The sequence below is a fragment of the Babylonia areolata genome, chromosome 1 (genome assembly GCF_041734735.1).
Source record: "Babylonia areolata isolate BAREFJ2019XMU chromosome 1, ASM4173473v1, whole genome shotgun sequence".
Classification (NCBI taxonomy): Eukaryota; Metazoa; Mollusca; class Gastropoda; order Neogastropoda; family Buccinidae; genus Babylonia; species Babylonia areolata.
The window spans coordinates 90,201,172-90,213,671 of record NC_134876.1 but is presented as its reverse complement, the minus strand read 5'-3'; the positions used below and the strand labels follow the sequence as shown (position 1 = coordinate 90,213,671).

At 44.8% G+C, this 12,500-nt stretch overlaps 1 protein-coding gene across 2 annotated transcripts in view; it reads left to right on the top strand.

The window, feature by feature from the left end:
- LOC143289058 (sodium/hydrogen exchanger 9B2-like) overlaps positions 1–12,500 on the top strand; it is a 30,127-nt gene that overhangs the window by 2,633 nt on the left and 14,994 nt on the right. For both annotated transcript variants that reach the window (XM_076597886.1, XM_076597878.1), the window contains exons 2-3: positions 10,273–10,782; positions 11,276–11,363. In XM_076597886.1, coding sequence (XP_076454001.1) covers positions 10,273–10,782; positions 11,276–11,363 — 598 coding nt within the window. The remainder of the gene's footprint in view (positions 1–10,272; positions 10,783–11,275; positions 11,364–12,500) is intronic.

Here is a 12,500-nt window from a genome sequence, read left to right as displayed (position 1 = left end):
AATAAATGTCTGTGAATGTCCGTAATGTTTTATGCGAGCTGCCAGATTTGACAAATTTCACACACACACACACACACACACACACACACACACACACACACACACACACACACACACACACACACACACACACACACACACACACACACACACACACACACACACAGGTGGTATGGGTTAGGCGAGGAATAAAACAACTTCTGTGGAAAAGGCCATAACCCTTTCTAAAGGAGAAGGAACATACAGACGCACAAACAATGAACATTTAGGCACTGCAGGCAGCATGCCAAAATTATTATTATCATTATCATCATTATCATGGCTATTGTTATTATGATTTATTTATTTATCTATCTATCTATTTGTCTGTTTATTCATTTATTTATCTATTCATTGTTTAAAGATTTTCTGATAATAATGTCATGACTGAACATTTCATAGACATTTCTCCGATTATTCAGCCACATTAGCGCGTTGTAGATTCTTCAGCATCTTACATTATTATTCGTCACTGGTAATTAACATTGAAGAGACATGGATTTGCACAAAGTGTTCGAGGCATGTATCCCTTATTCAAGCTCAAAAAGCGTTGGACAACCAAAACAAAATATATCTTTGGTCTTGTTTTCCCTTTTCACTCAGAGGGCACGTGTTACAGACCTTTGTCCTGTTGCATCGACCACGATGCATTGTGCAATTCCAAACTGGTCAACCGACATATATCTGAAAATATCAACCAAGAGATAAGTGTCACACTTCCAGGATACTTTAAATGTTGTTTGAAACGAATAATCTGTTACTTTTATGTACTGCCCATTCCACTTTTGGGATTGACAGTAAGTCTCTGACAATGATCTTGCGAAAATGAGTGCAAGCTGTATTTTGTTCTCCTTTATTTAGAAAAAGGTCCCTCTTTGTTTTGATGTTGTTGTTGTTGTTTATGAATGGGCGTACCTTTCTTGTTACTGCTGCAACAAGTACAAGTAGCATTGTGTTTGTGAAGCTGCTTTTGTTCCTGTTACTCCTGGCTTTACCGGTGTTGCTGCAGCCGTCGTATTTCTGTACTTGCCATCGCTCTATTATCTCATGACAATCATAATGATAGCGAGTATCTTTTGTTTTTGTATTGTTTTGTTTGTTTAATGACTATTCATGTCATTTACGCACGCTCCATCTCCTCCATATACCACTATTCCTCTTCCTTCTCAACCTCACTCGGTATAGTAGAGCGAAACCCTCGTATCCACACACACACACACACACACACACACACGCGCGCGCACACACGCGCGCACACACGCACGCACACACGTACGCACGCAGAGAGAGAGAAAGAGAGAGTATCAGGAAGAAATTACTGAAACGAAAATGTCTTCAGAGAAGATCTGAAGTGGCACTTATGAGGCCGAGAGAGTGGGACTGTCTACCAGCAACGGCTTTTATAATATAGAATCTATCACCCTGAGGTGACCGTTGTCAGCGCCTTTCACCTGCTCAAGATCGGCGACACAGAGCCGATGGCACGAAGCCTCGACATCCTCGGCTCCCGACAGACAACCATGATGATGATGTCGTGGTACAGTGAAGGCGGGCGTCTTCTGGTTTGGGTCAGAAGGTCCTTGGTGGGCGGAGGCTCTCTGAGTACACGACTTAATGCTTCTTAACCGCCTTTCCTTTCTCCTTACTATTCCTTGGTGCTTCTTTGTCGCCTTTCCTTTCTCCTTACTATTCCTTGGTGCTTCTTTGTCGCCTTTCCTTTCTCCTTACTATTCCTTGGTGCTCCAATTCTCTTTAAACCGCTTATCTACGTGAGTAAATTTGCTTCGTCTCAGTTTAACACAAGAGGTCATCAAATGTCAAGCACCAGTGAAGCAGGCTTTCCGAAAACAGCACTCTTCAAAACGTGGTCCATCACTGTCACCAAGCGTTCAGGCGAACCAAGGCCCAGTTCTTATCGCGTCAGTGCTGGCAGTAAACTAAGATTTGCTTTTCAACACAGTTGATGAACAACTTGATACGAGAGTGGTGTGGGGCCAGAAGAAGAGACGGTTTAAACACAGAAGTAAGTTTAAGAGAAATGTTAAAAAGAAGTGTTTCCCAAAATTGGCTCCACGTATCTCGTTGCCTCTCTGGGTTGATCTGAGTGTGGTTCGTCCGTCGGGATCGACGAGGACCATCTAGTCATCCTGGGGGGGGGGGGGGGGGGGGGGGGCTCTGTGGGTGCGCAGATGACTGGTCAGGCCAATCCGCGCCCGGAAGGTTCTGACGCAGTGTGGACAGGGGATGGTGGCGGCTGTCAGGAACTTGCTGGCACTGCTTTTCCTGACTCTGTCTGCGTTGCTCTGTTGCAGCGATTCTGTTGGCCTCACAGGATTTGGCGCCTTTGTGGACAGCTGAACGCCACTTTGGTCTGTCCATTGCATTCACCTCCCACGTGTCGTGGCTGATGTTGAAGGCCTTCAGAGAAGCTTTCAGAGTGTCTTTGAAACGCTTCTTTTGGCCTCCATGGGAGCGCTTGCCATGTTGGAGTTCGCCGTACAGCAGTTTCTTGGGGAGCAAGTTTGCACGAGTGAGCACCTCTGTGTCAGGATCTTCTCTTGCCACTTTATGCCGAGAAGTTTTCTGAGGCTGGTGGTGTGGAAGTGGTTCAGCTTTTTGGCGTGGCGTTTGTAGACCGTCCATGATTCACATCCATAGAGCAGTGTGGTGAGAACTATGGCTTTGTATACTTTGAGCTTCGTCTCCAGGGTGATGCCTCTCCTTTTCCAAACGTTCTTATGGAGTCTGCCGAAGGCAGCGCTGGCTTTGGCTAGTCTGGCATTCACCTCGCTGTCGATGACAACCGTGCGAGAGAGTGTACTGACCAGGTATGTGAACTTGTCCACCGCATTCAGTCGTTGCCCGTTGATGAAGATGTTTGGTTCAACGTAAGGCTTTCCTGGAGCTGGCTGGTGCATCACCTCAGTCTTCTTTGTGCTGATTGTGAGGCCAAAGTTGTCACAGGCAGCAGAGAACTTGTCGACGCTGTGTTGCCTGTCAGCTTCGGAGGCAGCATTGAGAGCGCAGTCATCAGCAAACAGGAAGTCGTTGACGGTGTCTGTCCTCACCTTGGTTTTTGCTTGAAGCCTCCTGAGGTTGAAAAGTGAGCCATCTGTGCGGTACCTGATGCCAATGCCTGTGTCAGCGTCTCTGAAGGCATCTGTCAGCATGGCTGAAAACATGAGACTGAACAGGGTGGGGGCAAAAACACACCCTCAGTATCGAAGGCCTTGGTCAGATCGACATAGGTGGAGTAAAGGTCGGCGTTCTGTTCCTGACACTTCTCCTGGAGCTGCCTGGCAGCAAACACCATGTCGACAGTCCCGCGTTCTTTCCGGAAGCCACACTGGCTCTCTCGTAGGAGACCTTGCTCAAGGTGCGCTATGAGACGGTTGAGTAGCACTCTGGCCAGACTCTTGCCTGCGACGGACAGCAGGGATATTCCACGATGGTTGTTACGGGCCTGACGATTTCCTTTGCGCTTGTACAGGTGTATGATGGAAGCGTCTCTGAAGTCCTGTGGAACTGCCTCATGCTGCCAGATGAGTTGGAATAGCTGATGAAGCTTCTCAGTCAGCGCCATACCACCTTCTTGTAGAACTTGTCCTTGATCTCATCCGGGTTGGTCATGGTGGACGCAAAGCCAACTCCAGCCTCACGTCTCTCTTCAGGTCCGCGACCACTCCAAAAGAAGGTGTAACCTGCACCTCGCTCACAGAGGTTCGCCTTCTTCTGCCAGTCTGGTCTCACTTAAGACAGCGATGTCGATGTTGTACCTGGCTAGTTCACTCGCAATGAGTGCTGTGCGTTTCTGTGGTCTGTCCGAGTCGCCTCTGTCCAGAAGCGTACGCACGTTCCATGTGGCAATGGTCAATGGGGTGCTCCTTGTTTTCTTCTTTCTTTCCTTTGTGTGTCGACCGCTTGAGTAGGGTCTCCGTCAGCCGCGGTATGCTGACTAGGGTGGCGTGGAGCAGGCAATGTTTAGGGCACCTTTTCTAGCCCCATCCTCATGCCATGGAGGTGAGCAGTGCTGTCCTGAGGAGGGCTGCTCAGTCGCTCAGGGGGGTGCCGATCTCCACCCTATGGCCTGAGCCGCCTGTGTGCAGGTCCGCGGCTACGACTGCCAGTGTACCCACACCTGTCGCTTCGTCGCTCGCCTGTCGCCACAGGGCTTGGGGAAAATTATGACTGATGACTTGCGCGATGACTTTGTTTATAGTGAGGAGGAGTTGCGCACCGTCGACCTCACTCTCTTGTTCGAGACCGTCTGTATCCAGTGGCAAGACGAGGTCAAGACGACTGGAGATGGAAACGGATGCAGTGGATGACCAGGATGTCCTATGTGCCTCATCCTGCCCTCAGCACTCCACAGTGCTCTGCTGTAACCGCCTTCCTCTCCGTTGAACCTTAAAGGTTTCTTCCGCAGAGTCCGCCGGCTCCAGTCTTCACATGCATGGGTAGACAAGCCCTAACTCACCGAGGGTTTGAGACCCGTCGGCTACCCTCACCTAGTTTAGCCAGCCTGTCAAAGCCGTTGCCGCTTCTAGGACCCATAGGTGAGAGCTGGGTGCCGGTGGGGACCAACAGAGGACGAACCACTCTCGGAAGAGCGTGACAAGCCTCCCCCCTAGAGGTACTATCTCTCCGGTGCACCCCCTAACCCCCGGGTTGATCTGAGTACACCGTTAAGAAAGGCTTCAATGTTATCTGGGAACCATGGGGATGGTGCGATGAGGCAGAGCGAGATCGTGGGGGGTGGGAGTGTTTGTGGTGAGGGGTGGGAGCGGGTGGGGGGAGGGCAAAGTGATCGTCTTGTTCTTTAACGCTCTCCTAAGGATGCACCTTCAGCTAATTCCGAGTAATCGCAAGAAAAAACACATGATCACCTTAGGTGTGGTTGAAGTGTCGAGCCAGTTCTCTGTCCTCAAGCAGTTCCCTGATCACGTTCTTCAACCATCCGCATCTTCATTGTTCTCTCAGTAACATTACACACACTACGAACACCTAAACTCACCATGCCCAGTTTCGCTCTGTCGCAGCCCAAGTGCCAGAAGCCTGAGGGGGAAAGACACAAACACCACGTCACCGCGAGGTAACCCCCTGAGGAAACTACACTGCTTCTGAATCGCCATGGGCGGTGTTCAGTGACGCCGTTTCTGGTTTGATGTGATTATTCCAGTTCTGCCACCTACGATGAATCAAATGTTGACGAAAAACACTTGTAAATCCATTTATGTTGCCAACACCTTGATTTATCCAGACTTCATCAAAACTATTCTCATGCAAACAAATGCGGACATTCGAAACCAAATGTTTCTTTACATTCACATGTAAATTATTTAACATTTCACACGCTTTGTATGGTAATCTGAATGCTTCCAAGTCATCTTGAGCCAGTGAAGAATATAGCTAACTGCAGAGGGATATACGCAAGGGATATGTCTGTCTCACAGTAAACAAGATCAATGGATCTTGTAACAGATCGCTTGTACGTGTTTTATCTGTTGGTAGGTAATGCTGTTTTAAACTATGGAAGTTTTTTTTTTAAACTTTGGAGTGGAAAGTTTGAAGTGGTGACTCATTTTAATTTCTTCTTTTCTTTTTTTATCCTTGTAGTAGTTATTAACGCGGCGATAGCCTTGAGATGGCCTTAGTGGTCGGCGAGGCTCTAAGCACCATAATTTCATTTCAGGTAATGCTGTTTTATTTCACTCTGTCAGTAGCTTAGTAACGGGGTTAGGCAGATTCCATGTGGATGACAAAAAATCTTCACAGTGGTGACAACTGATCGGGACGTTTGTTGTTATATCTCCTTCGCAAGCAGGTTGAGCATGAGCTTCACACTGGATGGGTTCGTAGATGACTGAAAAGTCCAATCTGGGCGTTGAAGTGTCTGAGGCATTGCGGAACGGGGCGTAGCTGGTGCTGTCCAGGTGTAGACAGTTTCAGTGCTTTATCTTTGCGTTGCTGGTGTTTCAGAATGGCGTTGCCGATCTCTGCTCCTCATAGGCGGTGATACCAGACCGGACCTGGCCGCGCCAAACTTAACGATCGGAGTCTGTAGCTTTCAGTGTGTTGGGTCAATGCCACAGCGCTTTAAGGAAGTCTTCAAGGAGTCTTTGTTGTGCTTCTTCTGGCCCCCATTGGAGCGATTTCCTGCACTTCGTAGAACAGTCTCTATGGGGAGGTGCTCGTCGGACATGCGGACATCTCCGGTCTACCTAAGATCGGTAGGGCGTGGATGCTTTCCATCCCAGATATCTGAAGGATCTCTGCGTCAGGAACGCGATCCTGCCAGCTGAAATGAGGAATTTTTCTCAGACAATACAGATGGGGGGAAAATTGAGTTGTTTTGCGTGCCGAGAGTTTCTCGTCCATGTTTATGAGGCATACAGCAGTGAGGCCAGAATGGTTGTTTGGTAGATCTTAGAGCTTCTTTCTGTTTGATAAGGCGTAAAGATCGAATGACGAAAATAGCGATCACTTCATTGTGACAAATCGCTTGTACGTGTTTTGCCTGTTTGTGACACTTTTTCATGGTGTAATTGTTGTGAATGTTTGTTCTTTGTCCATTGAAAAAGAGGAATACTTTTTCAAACAGGAACGGCTTGTAGATAACACCAACTAACTGAAAAAAAGAAGTTTTTGTTCTTAAACTTATGTCAATATTCTGCTAATACTGCTTTTTGTAAGTGTTGAGAAAGAAGGTTTTTAAATCTTCTGTCAGTTTTTGCATTATTCGTCCTTGTTGTGAATGCTGCAAAAGATTGATAAACTGGGAACTGCTTCGTATAACGTTTAAAATATAAACGATTTTGGTTACTACTGTAATAATTAATTGGGGCAACGGCAGTCATTACAGTAATATCCAAAAGCGACAGTCATTACAGTAATATCCAAAGGGGGCAGTTATTACAGTAATATTCAAAAGCGTTTATATTTTGTTACGCCGAAACCAATCTTTCTCGCAAACTTAAGTAACCCCCCTTCGGAAATACAATCATGTTACTTTTATTCCTATCAACGTTGAATTGAAGCAGCATCACATAGACTGTTTAGCTGACCCTGCAACACCACAACTATCTCTGATAATTGCACATCATCTTCTAACCGGAGGATGAATAATTCAAAAGCATTAAATGAGAACGTTGCACTATGTCTTCCATCATTTATCACTTCCAATGTTAACGTACCTATAAAAACAAAAACTAACAAAGGGCTACAAACATGTTCATTAATTCCCACTATACATTTAATAGAATCTATGAGTTTAGCACCGGGTTTTACCCTACATGTATTTTTTCGCACATACTTTTAATGTATCTGTATAACCTACCTTTGACTCCATTTTTCAACAAAATAGGCCAAAACAAATTTCTGTTGATAAAATCAAACGCTTTTTACAAGTATATAAAAGGTACAGACAGTTTACTGTTGTAGGAAAACTGTTCTTGGACAAACGCTAATAAGATAAACATATGACCAACAGTTGAATGTCCTGTCTTAAAGTTGGCTTGGCATTCACCATTGATATTATCTTCTTTAATGTACTTTTAATAACAACTAAAACAAATTGCTACGTACATCACAAACAGAAATAACATGTGTAATTGTTTGGGTTGTTGTGATCTCCTTTCTTAAACAACAGAAAAATAATCGAGTCTGTCTAGCTTTTCGGAAACTCACCATTAAAAAAGCGTGAATTAAATAATTCAACGATACTATTATTCGTCTGAATTCTTTAAGTAATTCCCCAACATGCCATCTAGACCACTGCTTTACGAGGTTCCAGTTTTTTTTCATGGCCAACAAGACTTCTTCTTTAGAAATAGGACGATTCATGTATTCAATACTATCATCATCAGACATATCTTTCATTGCACACTTCGTTACTAATATACCTATATGTTGGTATTAGGACATAAAATGCTGAAACCACTTGTCACTTGTAATATTACTTTTTGGTTGTTTTCCTTTAAAGGAAACCTTGTGCACAGCTTTCCAAATTTCTTTATGTTTCCTTACAGATGAAACAAGTTTATCGAGCAAAGTATTATCAGACTGTTGCCTTCTTCTCCATTGTAAATTTTTGTATTCACAAGGGGATGAGGGGGCGGGGGAGGATAGGTATTTTTGCTATTGTTATCTTTTGTTATTTCATTTAATTCAGTTTGTTTCATTTCATTTTATTTTGTTTCATTTATTTAAACCAGACTGACAGGCGCAATAGCCGAGTGGTTAAAGCGTTGGACTGTCAATCTGAGGGTCCCGGGTTCGAATCACGGTGACGGCGCCTTGTGGGTAAAGGGTGGAGATTTTTACGATCTCCCAGGTCAACATATGTGCAGACCTGCTAGTGCCTGAACGCTCTTCGTGTGTATATGCAAGCAGAAGATCAAATACGCACGTTAAAGATCCTGTAATCCTTGTCAGCGTTCGGTGGGTTATGGAAACAAGAACATACCCAGCATGCACACCCCTGAAAACGGAGTATGGCTGCCTACATGGCGGGGGTAAAAACGGTCGTACACGTAAAAGCCCACTCGTGTGCATACGAGTGAACGCAGAAGAAGAAGAAGAAGAAGAAACCAGACTGATCGGTAACCTTTCACGTTTCCAGCACATTTTCACGTGTAAATAGAACTGAAATGTGTAAACATGTCACAGTGGTTAACAACATAGCTCTGTCAACGTTGAAATTTAACTCTTGGAAGCACGAAATGATTAATGGCTGTCTTGTGAATGACAACCATTGTATGTAACAGCCAGAAAATTCCGACTGCATGTTTGAGTGTGTAGGGAATGGGGAACGTTCTGATGGAAAGACTGTCGACGTTTTCACACTTTAATGTTAATGTTTTTTTGTGAAAAAAAAAAATGAAACAAAACTTAAAATCTTGTATTACATCATTTCCTCTTGTTTGCTTTATTGAAATGTTCATCGAAGACGGATATTCAATATCCTTTCTAGACCATAAGATATCGTGCAATACCGCAATACAGGTTGCCCAAGGAAAACAGAGAAGTTGTCTTTGAAAGACTTAAATCACTTCTGCAATAGACTGAATAAACAGAAAATAACAGAATGTAGCAACAACAACAAAATCATTAAATCGATAAATGTTATGAAAGGGAAAGTAAAGTGCAGCGTTTTCACTTCGTCTCAAAACTAAATGGGTGCCCATAGCAACACCGTCATACTTTTGCAGTATCGTAAATCTATTTTCGTCCATTTTCATAAAATAAAGTGTAATTTGTCCCAGATTGTATAGCTCTTCGTACATTGCTTTCATGATGGCCGTTCTGTCTGTCTGTCTGTCTGTCTGTCTGTCTGTCTGTCTCTCTCTCTCTCTCTCTCTCTCAATTTTCGATTCACTTTAGTGCATGCGGTGAGTTCGTATTAACATTCAATGTCGGCAGAGTCAAGGAGACTGGCGTCAGAGGGGGCAGCAGCAGTCTCCAGTCCAGAGAATACGATTAGACAGTGTGGCTCCGACCATTACGCATTTATATTCATCGATGGGTAGAGTTCTGCACAGACAAGACATGAAAAGAAGTATCTATCTGTAAAAACAACAATAACAAACAAACAGGGGGTACATCTTAACGACACTAGAGTTGAAGTCATCCATCCAAAGTAATTATACAAAACGATGTCTATTCAAACTATGTCTCTTGATGACATGCTTAAAACCTGACGTCATACGTAATCTTTCTCTGTTTTGTTTAAGGTTTACAGTTTCAGTTTCAGTAGCTCAAGGAGGCGTCACTGCGTTCGGACAAAACCATATACGCTAGGTTTACAGATTTAGAAATATGGTCGTTTCACAGGATTGTTTCTATCATTTATTTATCCTCAAATTATGTTTATTGTACAAATACCCCTTCACGAAGGGCCATGGCCTATATGAATAAACCATTCATTCATTCATTTATTCATTGTCTATGCCTCTGTTTCTCTGGCTGTAGCTCTCTGGTCAAGAAGCGTCGCTTGCTCGTCCCGTATTGTCTTTAACCAACGACTAAAGTGAGCACAGTATTGTCCGTTGTTGAAATTCTCGTGAATTAAACTGGGCACCAAACATTCGCGAACCCTGAGAAACATCTGCAATCAAGAACAGAAGAAAGAAGGATAAGAAAAAAAACAACTTTTCTTCGACAATCCGTTAGTGTTAAAATCTCAACAGCAGCAGCAACAACAAAAATTGCTAACACTTTCTCATGATTCCCCAGAAACATCCGGAGCAGGACCCGCCATCCAGCAGTCCAAATCGAACAATAGCAGCCGGCAAAAAAACAACGACGAAGATGAACTGGAAGACCTCATCCATTCGGACATCAGAAAAGACAATGTCGACAAAAACAAGAATCGCTTCGGAGACGGTACAAAAACCTCCACTGCAGCAAGACTCCCAGAAGAAGCAGCCAGATCGAAACGATGCGCAGGGCTGAGAAGATTCTGCCAAAGATTCACGGCTCCTCTGCTGGCAGAGAACCATCCTTTGCCGGCGAACCCCACGAAGTTCGACCATCTGAAGCGGGCTTTCTTTTGTCCGCCTTTTGGGCGTGTGGGGGCGTTTTTCTTGGTGGTGGTGATGTTCTTCTTGTGGTGGGGAGTGCTCATTTCCATCACCAAGGAAAAGGCGTTGCCTGGTGGTATCGTCTTCCCCATGTTCGTGTTCTTCGTGGGCTGTTGGTGCGGAGGCTATCTGATTGCTCTCGTCAACCTGCCGCCATTGTTCGGTAAAGCCATAATTATTTTTGATTTGGTGTTGTGATGAAGAGGGAGTGTGTGTGTGTGTGTGTGTGTGTGTGTGTGTGTGTGTGTGTGTGTGTGTGTGTGTGTGTGTGTGTGTGTGGTTTGTTTTGTTTACCTATTTTTTGTTGTTGTTGTTGTTTTGTGTGTTTTTTTTATGAACACACCTTCTTGCAAACTATTTCGTTGAAAGTGCACATTTAAACCGTCAACACGGGGGAAAGTACATCACGCATCCAACCCAAATTTTCAAACATGAGAAATATGACTGTTTCGTTCAGTTTAATGGCAGACTTATCGAGTGAGTTTGGATGTTAGATCACTTCTTTGAATGATTTGTTATGTGAATGTCATTGATTCGTTGAGTGATTAACAAGTTCGTTTATTCATTTATTCGTTCATTCGTTCAATGCCTATCAGTTTAGTAGTTCGTTCGTTCTATCATTCTTTTGTTCTATGTTTTATAATGAATCTACACAGGGATGCTTCTGATGGGAATAGTGCTGGGCAATGTACCCGGCATTGATGTTGGTCGTCACATCGATTCAGCATGGTCCTCCACCGCCAGGTCAGATCTGTGTTCTTCCTCTTTGTCTTTTGCTGCCGCTGCTGCTGCTGTTGCTACCGTTACTTCTGTTGCTGCTGCTGCTGCCGCTACTACTACTACTACTACTACTGCTGCTGCTGCTGCTGCCCTATTATTACTCCTACTGCTGGTGCTAGTACTAGCCCACAACTGATATTGCTATCACCACTGTTGCTGCTGCTATACCATTACTACTACCTCTGCTGCTCCTACTACTACTGCTGCTACTGCAACAACTGCTGCTGCTGGTATACTATTACTAGTACTGCTGCTGCCACTACTACTATTACCACAGCTGCTGCTGCTGCTACTATACTTTTATTACTGCTGCTGATGCCACTGCTGCTGTTGCAACTGCTGCTGCTTATGTTACTATCGCTAGGACTACTACTACTGCTGCTGTTACTGCTACTACTACTACTGCTGCTATACTGTTACCAGTATTACTGATGCTAATGCTACTACTGTTACAATTGCTACTGTAACAACTGCTGCTGTTGCTTCTGCTACTGTTACTGCTGCTACTGCAACAATCACTGGTACTGCTGCTGCTATTACTTGTAATGCTGCTGCTATTACTATAGATACAAATTGTTACTATTGGTGCAAATGAGAGCGCGCGCGCGCGCACACACACACACACACACACACACACACACACACACACACACACACACACACACACACACACACAGGGAGAGAGAGAGGGGGGGGCTCAGACTGTACGTTGGCCAGGGCTTGAATTCAGCTGATGGTGGCACAGAAGGAACATGGATGACTGATTCCCTGTCACGGCTCGTGGCGTTCGTTGTGCGGGTGTTCGTGGGCATCTCTTCTTATTGCAGTGGAGTGTTGGCCTTGTGGTAAGGCGTCCGCCTGGGAAGCGAGAGAATCTGAGCCTTTGATCCCCTCTACTGTCTAGGCGCTCAGCATTCGTTTCCTGTATCATTATAATCAATATTCAGTCACACGCACGCACAAGGCAAGTCTTTCTCTCCATCTTCCAGCCCACTACGGTGCCTAACCAATCTGTGTGCCGACAGAAACATAGCCCTGACGGTGGTCCTAACTGAATGAACCTGTGTGCTGACAGAAACATAGCCCTGACGGTGCTGAACG